The sequence below is a fragment of the Macaca thibetana genome, chromosome 2 (genome assembly GCF_024542745.1).
Source record: "Macaca thibetana thibetana isolate TM-01 chromosome 2, ASM2454274v1, whole genome shotgun sequence".
In the NCBI taxonomy this organism is placed as follows: Eukaryota; Metazoa; Chordata; class Mammalia; order Primates; family Cercopithecidae; genus Macaca; species Macaca thibetana.
Window position 1 is genome coordinate 35,394,320 of NC_065579.1, and position 20,788 is coordinate 35,415,107.

The following is a 20,788-nucleotide window of genomic DNA, read 5'->3' on the forward strand; positions in this document are numbered from 1 at the left end:
TAGTTATTCTCATTTTACAGCCAAGGAAGTCAAAGTTTAGAGTGGCCAAGTAACTTGAAAAAAATCTAGTTAATAAATGATGGAATCAGGACATTGACAGTCTAAATTTAAAAAGTTCTGTAAAAACACAACTGTTAGTATTAGCTACTATAATATTCTTTAAAATATTAGTTCTTACATTAATTTTTAACTATTAAGTATTACATTTTTTTGAACTTGCACATAGATTTCATTGTATACCTCAAGTTCCAATTTGTTTAGATATTTAAGGATGTTGATAAGACTGATAAAGAAGGACTTATCTGCCTATTTCATGAACTACTATGGTTTGTTTTCTGAATGTAGTATTTTGATTCAAGAATTGGAAGAACAGATACTCTTACTATTCATTTTTCTTTTCTTTTTTTTTTTTTTTAAAGACAGGGTCTTGCTCTGTTGCCCAGGCTAAGGTGCAGGGGTATGGTCATAGCTCACTGCAGCCTTAACCTCCTGTGCTCAATTGATCCTCCCACCTCAGCTTCCCTAGTAGCTGGGATTACAGGTGCATACCACAATGCCTGGTTAATTTTTCTATTTTTTGTAGAAACAAGTTTTTGCCATGTTGCTCAGGTTAATTTCAAACTCCTGGGCTTAAAGCAATCTGCCTGTCTCAGCCTCCCGAAGGGTTGGGATTCCAGGCGTGAGCCACTGCACCTGGCCTCAGCCATACTATCCTTATCAAGTTTCCTAGCTATCCTAATTCTAGTCTGAGTGAGTTGCAGATGGTGGCATAATAAACACGTGGTTGATAAATTCCAGTCTGTAACTAAAAATGTTTGGTCTATAAGCATATTTGAATCTCACGTATCTTTCTTATGACACAAACCTAAGCATGTCTCAACATGGATAATCAAGCCATGAGATTAGACAACCAGAATAATCATAAACCTGAACTATATTGAGATGAAAATACAATCACAATACAGCCTGTAAGTGATGACAGATCTTTGTTGGAATAATACTCCAAGCACTTACTTTCTCAAATCCCAACTCATGGGCTGAACTAGAAGCCTGCTGAAAAGTTTCCATTTGCTCTTGTTCATCATGTATGTCCCACAGAACGTCACCAAAATCATCTTCTTCTGGAATGGAATCCTCACTGCCCAAATCCTTAGTCTCCAGGTCTGTGTTCTCAAAACCCAGTATATCCTGAACACAAAGAACAACCACACAAAAATGAATGAAGAAAATAAGATCTTACAGTGAGGGCACCCAGGCCCAGAGTGGGCTTCACCTACTTTCGGGAGGGCAAGTTCAAACATATGGCCCTTGTATAACACCTACAGTTGTAAGAATAAACTTACAACTATAAAAAATCACTAATTTAAAACAAAAGAAATAAAAATATTAAAGTAATAGAAATGAATACCTCTTTTTATAAAAATAAAATTAAAGGAATATTTTGAATCCCATGGAATTTGTTTCTTGAAAAATGTTACTCAACATCTTTGGTTGAATCTGGCTGGTGAATAGTTATAAAGTACTAACGACTAGGAAATACATTATAAGAATTGAATTACTAAGATGTGATTTCTTGATCTCAAGTATCTCTGCTGTCATATTTAGTCTTTATATTAAGTTACTGAAAATATGTTCTCCTTCAAGCACTAATGATGTTAAGTATATTTACTTTCACTTGCTGCCATTCCTTCTGCTCAATGAATTTTATTTATCTTGGTCCTAAAATTTGCAAGATTGTGAAGATCGAATTTGATAAAGACAACCGTCATACTAGAGAGTACCATATAAAATGTGTTGCCATAGGTCATATCATTTTGGGGCTCACTCTTTTTCTCTAATAATAAATCTTCATACTTCCTACTTCTCAAATAGGGTCCCTGGATGCCTGGGAGAGGTGTCAGAAGGTGTGGGGAACCACAGGCTAAACATGGTACATCTTCCCACTGTGCCCATTCTGTTTGAGGAAGAGGGGAGTAATAAATAATCATTATTACTGTTTTTTCTAATACATAATTTTAAATTAATTTTTATATTGAACACAAACATAGACATAATATCAGGCAGAATATATGACTCACATAAATTTTCAAGACAGCACATGAAACTTCATAAAGACTTCCAGCTCAAGGCCCCTCCCTGGGCCATGTTCTCATCCCCCCTGGAGGCATGCTTTCATCCCCCTCTTCTGTTAGGAATAACATCGTGGGAAAACCTGAAAGGGACTTTCCTAATATATAAAAATTCAAAGGGTACACAGAGGAGCCTCCCTATTGAATAAAATGAACACTTTCTCTCAGTTTTTAGCTAGCGCTTCTGTAATATGTTTTACACTTAGGTATTGAAGCATCAAATAGTCCTGTGAAATAGATCAGAGGCAAAGATATTAATACACGATCCAGGTAATGCTAAGAACATACCACAGGATGGACTCCCAACAGAAACAACAGCGCCTTCCTCAGGTACTATGTTCAAAAAGACAAGCAAGTGGTTTTCTCTGGAAAATTCAATTTTATAGAAAGTGATCTTAAAATATTTTAGATGAAATCTTACAGAGAATGCATATTTACCTGTTTAATAATCTTTTCTACACAAAGATAAGTTTTATATACTCCTTCTGCAGGATCTCCTGAGTGATCAATGATCTGGATAAAAATCATTTAAGAACAATGAGAAAAACCATAATATCAGAAAGAAATGGTGGTAAACACTTTCATAGTGCTTATGTGACAGGAACTATTCTAAATATTTAACACATATTAGCTAATTTATCTTCACAACAATCTTAGGAGGGAGATACTATTATTATCCCCATTTTATAGAAGAGTAAACTGAGGCACAGTAAGTAACTTGTCCAAGGTCACACAAGGGATTTAGTGTGAAAAATGGAGCAATAAAACAAGAAGTAGGCCAGGTGCGGTGGCTCATGCCTGTAATCCCAGCACTTTAGTAGGCGGCGAGGTGGGCGGATCACGAGGTCAGGAGATCGAGACCATCCTGGCTAACATGGTGAAACCACATCTCTACTAAAAATACAAAAAATTAGCCAGGTTTGGGGGCGGATGCCTGTAGTCCCAGTTACTTGGGAGGTTGAGGCAGGAGAATGGCGTGAACCCAGGAGGCGGAGCTTGCAGTGAGCGGACAGCCCGCCACTGAACTCCAGCCTGGGTGACAGAGTGAGACTCCGTCTCAAAAAAATAAATAAATAAATAAATAAATAAGTAAAAAGAAGTATACATTTTTTTGCCCTGTCTCCAAATTTTCTCTTATGTATTTCCATACCACTCAATATATTTACCCTTCAAAATGCATCAAAATCCAATTTTATATCAATAAAACTATAATTCTACAAAAGACAAAAGCAAAATAGTATTTTACTATGTAGTCTTACTGAGTTTGCTGAAAGAACAACACCCAATCTGTAAGAACATGTGTACTGCTACTAATAATATTTGATAAAATGAGAATAAGGCAATGATTTTACAATAAATACCAAGCGAACAAGCATGGAGATTCACCCTCCATTTACATTTATAATCATGGTAGGGAGACCTTATTTCACTCCTATTTTATAAAATAAACTCATCCTTCTAGCATACTAATTTTTTAAAAGTAAAGGTTATAGAATACATAGAATAAAAAAGATCAATTAATATCTTTTTTTGTGGGACCTAGTGGACTAGGCTGATACTACAATAATTAAAGAATGAAATGGCTCTGGAAATGATAATAAAAATGCACTTCCTTTTTGTCTTAGCTTTATATGGCATGCTGGTCTCAAGCTATCTTTTCAATACTAAATGATGGAAAGAAAAATGCTTGTATTCATATGTGATTTTATTTCCTGGCTGGGCACAGGGAAGTGAAAACTGTAAAAATCCTAGAGTTGTTCTCAATTGTATTATTCACATTAACTACAGACATTTACCAAGTTGCCTCCACGTACAGTAATAAAAAGCCTATAATATCTATTCTGAAAATTATCCCAACAGGCATCTAGGAATGATCAAATTTCTCTCATCCCATCATCAGCTTTTTGTTTTTCCCAATGCTCTTAGGAAAACTATAAAAAGTCTCCTCCTGCAGCATGGACAACATGAGACCCCATCTCTATAAAAATGTTAACAAAGTAGCCAGGCATGGTGGCCCGTGCCTGTACTCCCAGCTACTCAAGAGGCTGAGGTGGGAGGATTGCTTGATCTCTGAGTCCAGGAATCTGAGGCTTCAATGAGCTGTGAACATGCCACCACACTCCAGCCTGGGTGACAGAGTGAGACTCTGTCTCTTAAAAAAAAAAAAAAAGGCTCCTCCTGACACTAATCCTTGGTCAGTAGACAGAAGAACTCTACGCTTGGGAGAAAAGCACAAAATACCATCTGATCATACAGATCATACTTGTGCTAGCCACACTTGGCGATTCCTTTTTCCTTTTTTTTCTCACAACCCACAACCAATCTGTTAAGAAATGATATTGGCTCTACTGTCAAAATGTATTCAGAATCCTACCACTTCTCATCATTTCCTCTACCACCACCCTGCTTGGAGCCACCAGCATCTCTCACCTGGATAACGGCAATGGCTCTGAGTCTGCACACTAACCCCTGAATGACCACCTATTCTCAACGTGGCAGCCAAAAAGATGACTGTCAGATGATCACTCTGGCCTTCATTCTATTGCTTACAGTCCTGCAATGGCTCCCAATCTCACTCCAAGTGAAAAGCCAATATCCTCAAAATGACCTCTGAGGTTCTTCACAATCAATGAGGTCCCCTCTCCTTCTACTCCCGTCACTTATCTGCTCCAGCCACATGGGTTTCTCTCCCCTGCCCAGACATGCCAGGCTCATGTCCACCTCATGGCCTTTGCTCCAGTTTTTCCCTTGGCTGAGTGTTCTTCAAAAACGCCTATGAATTTTACCTTGGCTTTGTTGGTCTTGTTTAGACTAGAAACTTGATCAATCAATTGCTGGACAGAGTCAGAACTGACTTTTCCATCTTCCAAACGATGAAAGATTAATCGAGGTTTTCCTTCAGGGTTTTTCAGAAACGCTTCTTCACAGTCTTCCAATAAAAGGCTAGATTGGAAATCAGCATTTTGTGTGCTATACTGCATGTGGCAGCAAGCAGTTAGTTAATCAACCTATACCAATAACGGAGTTTTACTACAGTGACAAGTGGCCAGAAAAGGTCCAACTGCAGAACAAGTGAAGTTTTCCAAAAATGGATGTGTTATGGCTCTCTTCTAGCTTGGTCTTAAAATATAATATATTCATTAACCCACAGTGAGCATAAATATAATAAATTATGCATTAAATTGTAAAGCCTATATAACTTTATTTTTTAAAACTAAAAAAGATCTCAAAAACACTCTTAAACTTGGCTCAAAATAATGGACCAGACTCATGAGACTTTGAAAATAGATGGCAAACAAAATTCCATCTAAAAATGTATAATTTCTATGTTAACATAAGGAGGCAGGAGGTCATGCGTGGGGAGGTACACAGGCACCATCCAGGGCAACAGCCAGGTTCCTGCACTGCTTTTCCAGGGGTTCTTTTTAATGCCTTTAATTTGACCCACCTCACTTCATGGCAGAATCACAGGAGAAATCTCTTACAATGGAAGATAGGAACTGAAATATGGCAAGTCCAGGAGAGGCGTTTTTTCCAGATAAAGGTTTCAAAATGAGGAATTCTTTGCTCTTGATTGGCCCTCCTTCATTACATCAGCACCCTTGTTGGGCAGACCAGGCTCACCAAGAATTCTTGAACCTACATAGAAGGAGAGGAGCTTCTCTGTTTGGATGGCAGCCCCAAAGTTTTGACAGTTTTCTCTTTCCCAGTTCTTTTAGTCTTTTCTCATCTAATAAATGACCCTAATCCTTATACCCAATATATACTACAAAAAAGATCTGGAGACAGATTGGAAGAGGTTAGATGACTGGAAAAAAACCTTGACTGAGGTGAAGGTAAAAAAATTCCAAAAAACAACTTTGTTACAGGGAACCAAAATTATATTTTTAATGAAAATTCTAGAAAAAAAAAATCCTACAACTAATAATCTGCTGAGGTCTTTCTCTCTCTCTCCCTCCCGTCTTTCTTTCTCTCCCTCTTGTTTTTTCTTTTTTTCTTTTTTTTTTTTTTTTGACAGAGTCTTACTCTGTCACCCAGCCTGGTATGCAGTGGTACAATCACAGCTCACTGCAGCTTCAACCTCCTGGGCTCAAGTGATCCTCCCACCTCAGCCTCCAGAGTAGCTAGGCCCACAGGCACATGCCACCACACCCAGCAAATTTTTGTATTTTTTGTAGAGATGGGGTTTCACCATGTTGCCCAGGCAAGTCTTGAATTCCTGGCCTCAAGGGATCCTCTCACCTTGGCCTCCCAAAATGCTGGGATTACAGGCATGAGCCAAGGCGCGCAGCCCACATCTACTGGGGTTTTCTACACAACAGAGGACACTGCAACCAATTCCCCTTTCTAGAAAGCATTAAATGAAAGTTGTCTAGAGAAACAAATTTTGTGTGTGGGGTGTGTGTGTGTATGTGTAGAAGGGTGATACTATATGATTCAGAATTTGCAAATTAGACTACTAGACCAAATTATTAAAAATTAAGAAACATTCTATTGTATATTTCTGTGCCAATCCATTCTACCCAAACCACAGAAGTTTTCTATGTTAAAATCACTCTGACCACGTTCTCTAGAATTTTGGAATTTCAATGATTCATCTGTCAGTGCTTTGGGGGAAAAGTCTGTGGCCCATTAGAAGACCAAAGAGTGGGTGTGCTGTTCAGGCACATGTCCATATTTCAAAACATTCCCTACAAAACTGACCCATGGGGCTCAGATAAAATGATATGATCTCTGGGATTTTAATCAAATAATTTGGTGGAACGGAAGCAGATGCTACAGATGAAACAACTGGTCATGAGTTGATAACTGTTGAAGTTAGACAGTATGACAGGCCAGCTAATATGTGGATAAACTGCACTTTAGGATCCCTTCAGAAAGTAGCCTCAGTAGACAAAAATGTACGGGAGGAGCTGCTAGAGAAGATGGAGCTTTGTGGGGCTGGAGGAGTTAAAACAGTGAGGCTGAGGCATAATGAGGAAAGTTCAATTATAGAACAAACAAGAGCTTCCACTCGCCTAAATTCTGTAAGGAAACTCTATAGGCGATCTGGTAAACAAACAAACAAACAAACAAACAAAAACGAACGAAACCAATAATAGGGCCTAAGAAGTCCTGAAAGGTGACTGAACTACCCTTTTTTTTTTTTTTTTTTTTTTTTTTTGAGACAGAGTCTTGCTCTGTAGCCCGGGCTGGAGTGCAGTGGCCGGATCTCAGCTCACTGCAAGCTCCGCCTCCCGGGTTCACGCCATTCTCCTGCCTCAGCCTCCCCAGTAGCTGGGACTACAGGCGCCCGCCACCTCGCCCGGCTAGTTTTTTGTTTTAGTAGAGACGGGGTTTCACCGTGTTAGCCAGGATGGTCTCGATCTCCTGACCTCGTGATCCGCCCGTCTCGGCCTCCCAAAGTGCTGGGATTACAGGCTTGAGCCACCGCGCCCGGCCGACTGAACTACCCTTTAGGCGCGGAAGCCTCCCCATCCCTTGAGAAAGACTGATGATGCCCTGAGGAAAACCAGTCACAGTCGCCCCTGTGTGCTGCCGTGCTGCTGTGCGAAGGGGGAGGCACCTCTCCTTCTACTCCTTCTACGTAGGTTCAAGCATTCTTAGTGAGTCTGGTCTGCCCAGCAAGGGTGCTGATGTAATGAAGGAGGGCCAATCATGGGCAAATAATTCCTCATTTTAAAACCTTTATCTGGAATATTCCTACTCAGCCAGCCTCTCCTGGACTCGCCATATTTCAGTTCCCATCCTTCACTGTAGATTTCTCCCAGGATTTTTCTCCTTCCATGAAGGGAGGCGGGTCAAATCAAAGGCATTAAACAAGAACCCCTGGAAAAGCAGTGCAGGAGCCTGGCCATTTCCCTCTAATGCACCTTCTCCGGTGACACTGAGAGGCACCGTGCCTGTGCACCTCACTAAGCGTGACCTCCTGCCTACCTTCCCCGCCTACAACTAAGCATGTTGGTAGCATAGCTGCTCCAAATCCAATCATTTCATACCCTAAAACCATACATTTTGAGCTTCATAATTTCTTGTAAGAGACCTGAATAGTGTGAGAAGCCAGTGAACACTATCTTCAAATAACTCTGTGGATACCATCTGCACACAGGGAATAGTTATTGACCAGGAAAGTGTTTCCCCATGGAGCTTCCAAGCTGCTCAGGAGAAGCTTTTCTAGATTCATCTTTTGGGAAGGATGGGGCAGTCACTGGGGTAGGTGAAGGCGCAATTTGAGAGAAACAAAGGCTCCAACAGCCCGTTTGTGGTGTAGAGCCAGCCCATCCCCACTGCCGTACCTCTTGACAGGCATGAAAGAAACAAATAATAAAATAATAAGCAGCTGGAATAAGAAAAGTTTAAGTAAAATAAAGCCAAAGTAGAGACTAAAATTATTAAATTTAAGAAATTAAAATCCTTATTTAACAAGAATAAAATTTTTTAAAATGTACAATATAAAATTTTACTAAAAGGAGATAAACTGAAAACTACTAAGCAAAAGTAATAAAATATGAAATAAATGGAGAGGAAAACATTAAGAAGAGTTTAAAATTGGAAAAGAAAAATAAATGTTAAAAGTGTAAAAATAATGTATACAATGTTTTATTTAAAAAGTAAGGGTTTTTTGGGTTTGTTTCTGAAACAGGGTTATGCTCTGTCACCCAGAAAGTTTCTTTAATGTAAAGAAAAACAAAATGGTTGTATGGATTAAAGATAAGAATTAGAAAAAATAAGGTAACAACAAATAACATATTACCAAGTAAGATAAAAAAAAACTACTCAATCATTAAGTAATAAGACAAGATATATCCTTAATAAATATAAAAACCGGGAAAGAAAAAGGAAGGGGTGGATAGCAATGAAACCCAACTGAAGGCAATCAAGTTGAAGAACTCCTTAAACATATTCTGGATGAAGGCTTATTGACCAGGTAGTTGCCTGTTCACCTGGCCACTAGGCAAAGTCTTAAGGGTCACAAATGCGTTATACTGTAGGGAAACTGGTGAAACTTAAGGCCCTACATATATCTATACACAGTTAAAGTCAGAGTTCGTCCACAATTAAAAATAAAAAAGCAAAATGCTTTGGAAAGGTTAAATTTAGACAGTAAATCTAGAAAGAAAAATTAGCCTCTTATTAAACTTATTTTGTCCTTTATATCTAACTGGTGAAAAAAAAATCTTTACCTGCAGACAAGATTCATTAGCATGATTATATTCACATTATAAGGACATTGTTCACTTTACTGGGTCTATTTAAACAGTAAGCTCCTCACAGCATGTAAATTATGATTCAACACCTATATAAGTGATCAAGTACATGAACTTCATATGTAACATATATAGTTCAAATACCTCTCAGTTTGTATCCAAAGAAAAAAAACAATGAAGGTTAATGTTGCTTATTGAAATTAGGAGTTATTAACTTTTTCTGTAAAAGGTCAGATAGTAAACAGTTCAGGTTTTGTAGGACATATGGTTTCTGTTGTAAGGCTTCAACTTTGCTATTATAGTATGAAAGCAGCTGTAGAAAATACATGAATGGGCCAGGTGTGGTGGCTCATGCCTGTAATCCCAGCACTTTGGGAGGCCAAGGTGGGCAGATCACAAGGTCAGGAGATCGAGACCACCCTGACTAGCACGGTGAAACCCCATCTCTACTAAAAATACAAAAAATTAGCTGGGCATGGTGGCAGGCGCTTGTAGTCCCAGCTACTCGGGAGGCTGAGGCAGAAGAATGGCGTGAACCCGGGAAGCACAGCTTGCAGTGAGCCGAGGTCGCATCACTGCACTCCAGCCTGGGCGACAGAACAAGACTCTGTCTCAAAAAAAAAAAAAAAAAAAAAAAAAAAGAAAAAAGAAAATATATGAATGAATGAATGAATGTGGCTGTGTTCCAATAAAACTTTATTTACAAAAGCAGACTCCTGGCTAGATTTGGCCCTTGGGCTATATTTGCCAAACTCTGATTAAAATAAGTTATAAATTAATGATGTTGATCATATGACCTATGAAAAAAGTCTAACAGCATAAAACTTTTCATTCTTGATTTTATTTAAGTACAAAACAGTTGTAGAATTAATTGAATTTCATGGATTTTTTTTATTATAAGGATGCAATTAAAATTTATCTTTGAAGCTTATTTGGCAACCTCAATTCTATTTACAGTTTACTGCTTATAATAAATTACATTTTTTTCATCTTACCTTGGTAATGTTAAGTGAATAAATAAAATAACTAAAGAACTTTTCTCAATTTCCCATTTTCTTACAGTGAGGTATTGATTTTCAACATCTATTGGAAAATAAACAGCATGGAAAAAATATCCCATTGTCTCGCACATTCTCTTAAGTTTAGGTGAATAGTCCTAAAAACAAATGAAAACATATAAAAGCTTAATGCATTTAACTAAAGATCAAGTGAGATTCATACTACTCAAAATAAAAAGTATGCTTTAAAACAGGTTATACTGGATATCTTTTAATATAAACTTTTAAAAATAATCACATTTTAAAGAAAATTTTAAAGAGAAAAGGCATGTTTCTCTCAAATACAAATAATAATAGCTTAGCAACCTGGCCTTTTTCTAGCTCAGAAGATGACTTATTTCATAATAAACCTAGAACAACAGGAGACAGTATTAGGCTATTTTGCTTTGGTATTTGTTTCTTTTTGGTATTATTACCATGAACAATCTGTTTTATTGTCATAAAGAGTGCAAAATATAGATCCATAGATCTGTATAGTAAAAAACATCCACTATGATACATCAGAACGCTAAAGCAGAGAGATGTAAGTTAAAAACACATAAATCTACAATTAACATAGTAAGTAACGATGACTATTATGATGAAAGAAATTAGTAATACCCTCAAAATGTCCTTGGGAATAACATATTCAATTACTGGATGGAAGCTTTGGGCTTTAAAATATTTTATCTTTTTACTAAAATTGAATAATATCACAAAGGAAAGCTAGATGAGTTTGGTAATCAACAACAAGGAAGATGTTAATATAGCAGGTATAGCATGTGACACACATTCTATAAAATTCCCTTGGAACACTGGTAGGCAAGCTTTTTATATAAAGGGTTAGATAGCAAATATTTCTGCAACAATAATAATCGCTTAACAACTTGGCTGTTTTAGCAGGGATCTTTGTGGTTTATTTGGCTTCCATCACAATTACTCTGCCATTGAATTGGTGGTGTAGTGCCGCCATGGATGATATGTAAACAAATGAGTGCGGCAATGTTCCAATAAACTTGATAGACACTAAAATTTGTATTTCATATAATTTTCACGTCATAAAGCATTAATCTCCTTTTGATTTTTTCTACCACTTAAAATGTGAAAACCAATCTTATTTCTGGGCCATTTAAAACAGGCAGCAGGCCAGATTTCACCAACAGGCTATAGTGATCCCTGCCTTAGAATAACTCCAACGGCTGCCTTGGAAAATTTAAACCATGGTAGGGAGAAAATTTTATTACCTGAGACAGACTCAAGGATAGAGCTGGCAGAGAGAGTAACTAAAGCAGACACAATCAACAAGAGTCTTATTGTGGAGAATATGCAATGAAAATTTCACAAAAAAGCCTAGGCAACACAATGAGACCCTTTCTCTACAAAAAAAAAAAAAAAAAAAAATTAAATTAGCCATATTTGGTGGTGTGTGCCTGTAGTAGTCCTAGCTGTTATGGAGGACTGGGTGGGAGGACTGCTTGAGCTCATGAGTTTGAGGCTACAGTGAGCTATGACTGTGCCACTGCCCTCCAGCCCAGGCAACAGAGCAAGACACTGTCTCAAAACAACCAAACACACACACACACAAAAACTCCAGAAAGTTCCAACACCTTAGTCTGACATTTGAAACTCACTAAAACAAGTTAAAACCTTCTTTTTCTGTCCTAGCTCCCATCCTAGGAAAGTTAATTCCAGAAAGTAAACATAAATAAATAAACCCTCAATTCACTACCTTTCTTTGCATATAATACTGAAAAATATTTTCTCTTAAGAAAAGCCCAAGACGCTGCCTATTCTTTAAGACATAAAATCTAGTAGGAAACTATTTGGTTTAGATACAGTAGTATCAGAAACAGAATATAATATTAACTTATATTTTAAATTGGTGGATACAGAATTTATAAATATCCTCACCTTAAGGAAAAGATCCATCTCAGGCTGGGTTTCATCTGTATAAATGAGGTAACATCTGACAGTGTTACTCCACAGAGAATGTGAAAACAGAGGAGTAACTTGTAATAAACTAGCTACAGCAATATCCCAATCATCTGAAAATAAAATTGCTCAAGTTCATGAAAAAATTACCAGAACACATTTGATCATTCTAAAAAAGTTTAAAAATCATAACAGGTATCATAGAATGGAATCTCATCTTACATGTTAATACTGCCATAGCTTCTAGAGTAATATATTCAAAGGCAATTAGTTTTCTAAACACAAATTCTATCCTAGGACTTGAAGCAATGAATGTCACCAGTGGTCTTCCCTGAGGCACCAGTGGTTCCAGTCAAGTGTCATGAAAAAATTTTACATGAGTTATTTGATTAGTTTGTTACTTGAAGTTAGCCTACATTACCAAGAGGATCTGTAGCTTTACTTTCTTATTATTCTTGAAATATATTGAGTTAAAAGAAAGCTCAAGAATGGCATAAAATGAAAAGTAGCCTTATGCTAACTATATTTAGTGAGAATAAAAATTTAACATATATTTGGCTAGTTCAAGAAGCACAATTTTAAAAACGATTTTCATTTTGCTGATAGAGAAATAATTGTATGGTTTTAAGGAAAAAGAGTAGACCTACTTATAACTTCTTAGGTCTGCACTGATATTGAAATTCTAAACAGATCTTAGAGCTATTCTGGACACTGTGTTATGTAAAAATAATGAAAATATACTTTTGGGTATGAATACAGTTGTCCCTTGGTATCAGTGGAGGACTGGTACCAGCACTTCCCCTCACATACCAAATCCACAGATGCTCAGGTCCCTTATATAAAATCATGTGGTATTTGCACATAAACTACGCACATCCTCCCATATACTTTAAATCAAGTTTGTCCAATCCGCGGCCCGTGGGCCTCATGTGGCCCAGGATGGCTTTGCAGCCCAGCACAACATTATAAGACTTTTTTGCAATTTTTTTTTTTTAGTTCATCAGCTATCATTAGTATTAGTGTATTTTACTTGTGGTCAAGACAATTCTTCTTCTTTCACTGTGGACCAGGGAAGCTAAAAGAAGCTAAAAGATTGGATACCCCTGCTTTAAATAATCTCTAGTTATTTACAATGCCTAATGTAATGTAAATGCTATGTAAATAGTTGTTATACTGTAATGTTTCTTATTTCTATTTTTATTGTTATACTGTTATTTTCTTTGTTATTTTTCCAAATGTTTTTGATCAGTGGTTGAGTGGATCTATATGGAGGGAAAACTGTACTATATTACCTAATAGAGCTTTTTGGTATTTTGCTCCATAACCTGCACTAATCTTCAGCACTATCAAAGAAGCAGAGGGAAAGATTAAAACTTACTATTTTTCAGTTAATCTACATTAGATTTGCTGCTCAACTAAAACACCGGACAATTCAGACCAGAACACAGTTACCAGAACCTGGCAGGCCAGGCTGGCAGGAGTACCATCTGATCCCCATCTAAATTATGTAACCTCGTCCTTCCTTGTTAGTTACAGCCCCACTGTATGATGGTTTGTCAATGGAAAGCACTAGGAACACAAATTTCATGCTTTGCTAATGGTATTAATAGTTCTAGCACAAGATTATAAAACATGAACAATCACTACCACTAGGCAAATAATTGACAAAGAGCATGTATTACCTCTGTTAACATTTGCAAAGGGTCCTTCCACATCTATAGAACTATGGGCAAACTCAGGGCCTCTGAAGGACTGCTGAAGCTGGATCATGCTTCCTATGGAAGGTTCACTTCCCAAGGCTCCGCCAGTCCAATATTCACACTGGGTTCCAGCAGCTGTTCAGCAAGAGATTTTTATCTTGTGAAAGCCAACTTACTGAATGTTCAAAACCTCATCACATGTACTGAACAGGATTTCTAATTTTAAAAAATACTAAAATATTATAAATATTCAAACGATTTTGAAAATACTTTGCCATTGACTTTTGGCAAAGTTCAAAGATACTGATTAACATAATTCTGGTTATCATCTCAAATTCAAAGAGCGGATTAAAAAGAGAAAGATGAAAAGAAACAAGAAACAATAAAAAAGAAATAATAAGAGGGAAGTTAAAAACATTTTACAAAAAAAATTCTAAAAACCATTTCTAACTGTACAGCTTAGGCATCAATTAAAATCTGAAGGAAAAAAGCCTCAAAGGTAGACTGTTACTAACACACATGAATATAAAAATATTCATAATTTATTAGGACATAAACTCTTTACAGCAGGGAGTACATCCTTCTCAACCTCCTAGAGCAACAAAATTAATGTCTGAATCATTAAGAACTTATGAACTTGATGATTTTCTAATAAATTATATTTGCCAGAATGTCTACATCTCTGGCAAAACTGAGCTTACTATTTGTAGCTCTTTGAGTCTCAAATGGGTGACATACCCCCTCAAGTGTTCCTTCTTCCTATTTAACACAATATACGAAGAAAAAAGACCTAGAAAGGAATTTGTTTCTAATTTGCCGAGACAATTACAATAGTTTTGAAACACTGTACATTTGAATATGTCAATACTGAAATAATCACTAAGACTGTGTTGTGGAAATGCTATAAAAAAGCATTTTCTCAGCTACTCTTGGCTGTTAACAATCACTTTTTTGTTTGAGATGGAGTCTTGTTCTGTCGCCACGCTGGAGTGCAGTGGCGCGATCTTGGCTCACTGCAACCTCCATCTCCTGGGTTCAAGCGATTCTCCTGACTCAGCCTCCCGAGTAGATGGGACTACAGGCACACGCCACCACGCCCAGCTAATTTTTGTATTCAATAAAGACAGGGTTTCACCATGTTGGCCAGGATGGTCTTGATCTCTTGACCTCGTGATCTGCCCGCCTCGGCCTCCTCAAGTACTGGGATTACAGGCATGAGCCACCGCACCCAGCCTTCATTTTTTTCCTTAAAAGTTAGCAATAAAGGCCGGGCACGGTGGCTCACGCTACTTGGGAGGCTGAGGCAGGAAAATGGCATCTCAAAAAAAAAAAAAAAAAAAAAAAGTTAGCAATAAAAATTCCAGGATGTTGGTCAGATTCCAATGATACTAAAATGAAAATTAAGAAGGAACTGTCAGTTACTATATTTTACTCCAAAATGCATCCATTTGTGAGAATATACTTACAGTTCATTATAAATGGGAGGGTGATTACATTTTTCCACTGCATTTTAAAATAGAATCTTTTTCATTTTTCAGTATCAATCACACTTTATTAACATTTTCTTAGAATACGTAAATCCTTTCACTCTGTGATCTCAAGCTTTTCTTTATTTCCAGAAAAACATATTTTATGTAATTATAAAACAAATACTTTTTGAATAGTTCACAAAGCTATACTGGAAACCACTCAGTGAACTATAATGCAAGTATTCTAAATGATAGTTGCAAAGAATACATCATTATGTAAAGAAATAACACTGCAGAGACTACGAACTCCAATACCCATTCTCCTCTTCTTTCTTCAGTAACAGAACCCTACATTTGAGTTGGACTCTTGTCTGCCTGGCTGCTGATTACACTACCCAGTCTTCCCAGGTATAGTTCTGACTAATGGGATTTGAGAAGTCATCTTAGGTTGTGCTTTCTGGGAAAGGAATGTGTTCTCCCCTTCCTTCTTTCCCCTGGCTAAAATGCAGATGTGCTGGTGGGAGCTGGGATAGCTATCTTAGACCAGAGAATAAAAGTTATGGGTTAGGGTTGGCAGAGTGACAAAGTAGAAGGAACTTTAGTCCCCAAATTCATACACTTCGTGGAGAAGAGGTGTCTTAGCAGCTGACAGAAAGAACGCATGACTCTATTTGCCACAATAGTTAAAGTGATAACCTAATATAGATAAGTAAAAGAAATCTAGCAGAATCCAAAGTTGGCTCTACATGTCATTAAAGCTATGTTGAAAGCTCAAAATATAAATAGGATATACACTTACCAGTGACATCTGTACAGTTGTCATCTGAATCAGACTCCCCAGGATCAAATACTTGGATGCCCTGAGCCTGTAGCCTCTGAAGTTTGCTCTCCAACTCCCTCTTGGCCCTCAGTAAGTCCTGAATTTCATTTTCTTTGGTCTCTCTAAAAATCTTTAAAAAGAATAATTTTAATTTCGAAAGTTTTTTTATAATCAAAAAGTTGTGTCATCAACTTTAAGGGAAAAATATTTCATTCATAAAACCAATATTCATTTGGTCCTCGATGTCCCCTTTCGTAGGGTGAATGTCCCAGTACCTTTACCTTACTGTTTTGCAACTGGAAGCCACTGGAATTCCAGCAGGATGCATGTCCGTGGTGTGGGTCTGTCATGTGCACTGCATGACGTTTAGGAAATCTGTTTCTCTTTCCCACTAAATACCAATAATACAACATCCCTAAACATTTCCACATGCTTTTCCCCATACAGAAACGCTTCCCTTCTTTTCGAAATTGTTATTAAAATGTTCACTTCCATACATTTTTCTTTGAAATGATTTCAAGTTTACCACATCTAACTCAAAAATGTGAAAGTGCCCTACGCTAATTCTTACAATTTTCATGAATCCTACATAACTTACTTCTATTTATTCACCACATTATATATTATATACACTTTTAGAATATACTGTTTTATTCCATGTTGCTTTGGGGGTAAAAATGTAAGGAATTTACCTTGAATTGCCTTTTAACTTTATCTCTGTCATGTTCAAATGTTGCTGCTCTCTCCATTGCTTGGTATTTTGCTTCTAAAGCACTTTCTTTTTCTCGAAGTATCTTCTGGTATGTTTTTTGAAGTGCCTACAATAATTTACCTCGTTATTTCCTAACAAAAATAGTCTTGCTCCCCAATTTTACATTCTTATATATATATATATGTTACGTATCTTAGAATTTTAAGTCTACTTATTATTTTACCAATTATCAGGAACTTCATGTTGCCATTTTATTCAAAACATAATGGAAAAAAACCGCAAGCATGCTGGAACTACAACAAATAAAGACTTCAACATTAAGCTTTCAATGGACATTAACTTTTTTTGAAACACTGCATCAGTTCTTAAACTTCTTTATGCCTTTTCCATCTTTGTGATAGTAAACATTACATTTTATAAGGCTTAACTTGAAGGATACTTAGTTCTAGGAGACTGTGTGCCCCTTGGCACTATGTCTTATTCATCTCACCATCCCTTGAGCACTTCACAGTGCCTGGTACGCTGCAGGTCTCCAGTAAATGTCTGACTCAATGAATGAAATATAGAAGAGTTTTTTCATGCCTCGATATGTGAGAAAGGAACCAGTATGTTTCACAGGAAATCAGGACTTGTGACAGGAGTGACTGTGACACTTGCCAACCCTTATTGCACCCCGCCCTGTTTGGTCTGGCCTTTTCTACCCCCACCGTGCAGTTGTTTCCAACGTACAATGTCTGTTGGGCAGTGGCTTGGACACATTAAATCAGATACTTGAAATGCGCAAGTCCATTTTATACATGCAAGTGCATTAAGGCTGCCCAGTAGGAAAACTGATAAGACAACAGATAAACTGCTATACGGACTTCTTCCCAGACAACCACATTAATTACACAACCGCTAATGAGGGAGTTTAAAAATAAAAACAACAACAACGAAACCTGACTAGAAGAACGTCTAGTCTTGAAGACAGGAGGCTTTTTCTCTTTTAGAAAAATCAGTCTGAGGTATTTATTTCACCCCTACTGTAACGACTCCAGGAACTCTTAGGCTGCCTAGAAGTCTCTCCCACAGTGAAGAATAAACAAACGACACAACAACGATCAGAGGGGCCCCAAACTGATGGCAAAAAGTCTTAGAGATTTGCTCACAGAAAAGCAACCTCTTGCTTTATATGCTTTTTTTTTTTTTTTTTTTTTTTTTTTTTGAGACGGAGTCTCGCTCTGTTGCCCAGGTTGGAATGCAATGGTGCAATCTCGGCTCGGTGCAATCTCGGCTCACTGCAACCTCCGCCTCCTGAGTTCACGCCATTCTCCTGCCTCAGCCTCCCGAGTAGCTGGGATTACAGGCGCCTGCCACCATGCGCAGCTAATTTTTGTATTTTTATTAGAGACGGAGTTTCACCATGTTGGCCAGGCTGATCTCGAACTCCTGACCTCAGGTCATCCGCCCGCCTAGGCCTCGCAAACTGTTGGGATTACAGGCGTGGGCCACCACGCCCGGCTGCTTTATATACTATTTTAGTGAATTATAATGGACCTGCTACATGGAGGGCATGCAATAATTAATTTTAGAGTAAATTAATCAAATGGATTAAGGAAATTTGACTACATCTAGAAAAGGTTTTCAATCATAGCAGTTAAGATGGTGAGAATCAGGAGGCTGCCAGAAAATTTCATGTCAAGACCATTACAATGCAAGAGCCATGAAACTTCACAAAGAAACCGACACATGAGCCCCACTTTGGAGCCCCAGGCAAAATTTTTATAGGGAGGGGGAGGATAAAACTCCTAGGAAGAGTTTGTTGAGTTGCTTCAACAGATGTCACCAGCCTTCTGAGGGGGTGGGCGCGGGGGCCGGAGTGGAGCTGGAGATTGGCATTTGCCTCCTCAGGACACTTTAAGGCTAATTTCTTCTAGGTGTCTGAATAAATAAACCAGAAATAGAAAAGCGGGGGCCAGGCGCGGTGGCTCACTCCTGTGATCCCAGAACTTTAGGAGGCCAAGGCGTGAGGATCGTTGAGCCAGGAGTTCCAGGCTGCAGTGAGCCGCGACCGTGCCACCGCAGCGAGACCCTGTCTCCAAAAAAAGAGACAGATAAAGGGGAGGGAATTAAGGAATCATTTCAGACTCGAAGAGAATATGGCCTCTCAAATTAAAATACGCAGTTTCCGCCGAACTTTCAAAGCCGCTTGGTTTGGAGAAGGAGGAGGACGGTCGTGCTTCCCAGGGGTCTCCCGGCGTCGCGGCGCGGCGCGGCCCGGCCCGGCGTTACCTGCAGTTCCGCCCGCAGCCGCTTGTTCTCTGTGTCCAGCTTGGCCTCGCGGCGGCCCATGGACAACAACTCCTGGTTCTTGCTGACGCGGAAGATCTCGTACTCCTTCTTGAGCCGCTCGTACTCGGCCGCCGCGTACTCCAGCTCGGGCACCGACGAGCCGGTGGACTTGAAGCTGGCTCCCAGCAGCCCGCCCGCGCCTGCCCCGCGGGGAAGCGACCCCGGTCCGGACCCCGCCGCCGCCCCCGCGCCTCGGCGGAACGAGTTGCGTAGCAGGCGGGCCTTGGGCTTCACCTCCACCGGGATCTCGCAAGCCTCGCCGCCGCCCGCCCCGTACGTGTCCTCGATCACCTCCCCGCCCGCGGGGCTCACGAGCGACGAGGCGGTCCCCATGGTGTCCGCGGCGGCCACTAGCTAGTGGGTACCGGCGGGGCTGAGCAGCTGAACGGAGCGGGACGGGGCGGGGCGGCGGGATGGAGCGAGGCTGGAGAGCAGGACGGGGCTGGAGAGCAGGACGGGGCTGGGCAGAGGAACGGGGCGGGGCCCGAGAGCAGGACTGGGCGAGGCAGCGGAACGGGGCTAGGCGGGAGAACAGGATGGGGCGGGGCAACTAGAGGGGCGGGGCAGCAGGACGCGGCGGGGCAGCAGAACGGGACGGGGCGGGGGAGCAGGACGGGGCGGGGCAGAGGAACGGGGCGGTGTGGGAGTGCTGGATGGGGCGGGGCAACCGGAGGGGCGGGGCAGCGGGACGGGGCGGGGCAGCGGGACGGGGCGGGGCAACAGAACGGGGCGGGGCGGCAGGACGGGGCGGGACAACAAGAGGGGCCGGGCAAGTGGGGCGGGGTATATGGGCGGGGCAGGGCAAACGGGGTGGGTCAAGAAAGCAAAAAGGGCGAGGCGGGCTAGCAAGAAGGGCGGGGCTCGCAGGAAGGACGGGGCGAGTGGCGACTGTGCAGGACCAGCAGCGGACTGGATGTTGTTGGAGTGGTGCTCCGACGCGGGGCTTCTCTCCGTTGTCTCCGCCCCGCTCGAGGCTCCCTGGCGGGCGTGCCTTACAGGGAGCACAGGCCTGGGTCCCAGCTGCTCCACCAATGCTGCAGCTATTTCTTTCGCTGCCGCCGTGCCTTACCGGAAACTCCTTTCTGGAAGCAGTTGGGAAATCTGAAAAATTTATGGAGTGCCTGCTATGTGCTTCCCGCGATGTCTCTCTCTTAGTTTGCATGTAGATAGAATGACCAGCAAGGAATAATGCCAGCCAAGAAAGAGCTTTTAGATTTTACGGTCTGAAACCACCAGGGACAATCCTTAGACAAGGTAAGTTTTTTAACTCATTGCAACATGAGACATTGGAGACCGCCCACCAATCTCTTCTTCATTCCCTCCATCAAAGTGGCTAGTCATCTTTTCTCTTACCCTTTAGATTTTCTTTAGGAAGAAGTCATACGCCAGACCTTTGCATTCTTCAAAATCCAGAGTATACATACTAATTTCTTCAGGTGGTCTCCTGAGA

General features: G+C 39.9%; 1 protein-coding gene across 4 annotated transcripts in view; it reads right to left on the reverse strand.

Annotated features, from left to right (window-relative positions):
• The window catches only part of NPHP3 (nephrocystin 3), a 42,770-nt gene extending 22,951 nt beyond the window's left edge, over positions 1–19,819 (reverse strand). For 2 of the 4 annotated variants that reach the window (XM_050779581.1, XM_050779580.1), the window contains exons 1-9: positions 19,279–19,819; positions 16,988–17,113; positions 16,275–16,425; positions 13,989–14,141; positions 12,286–12,419; positions 10,333–10,493; positions 4,916–5,072; positions 2,568–2,642; positions 1,015–1,188 (exon numbers count right to left, since the gene is read on the reverse strand). In XM_050779581.1, the coding sequence (XP_050635538.1) occupies positions 1,015–1,188; positions 2,568–2,642; positions 4,916–5,072; positions 10,333–10,493; positions 12,286–12,419; positions 13,989–14,141; positions 16,275–16,425; positions 16,988–17,113; positions 19,279–19,671 (1,524 nt within the window). In that variant the 5' untranslated portion in view covers positions 19,672–19,819. The remainder of the gene's footprint in view (positions 1–1,014; positions 1,189–2,567; positions 2,643–4,915; positions 5,073–10,332; positions 10,494–12,285; positions 12,420–13,988; positions 14,142–16,274; positions 16,426–16,987; positions 17,114–19,278) is intronic. The other 2 variants (XM_050779582.1, XM_050779583.1) reach the window with 1 other exon arrangement.
• Between the last annotated feature and the right edge of the window lie 969 nt (positions 19,820–20,788).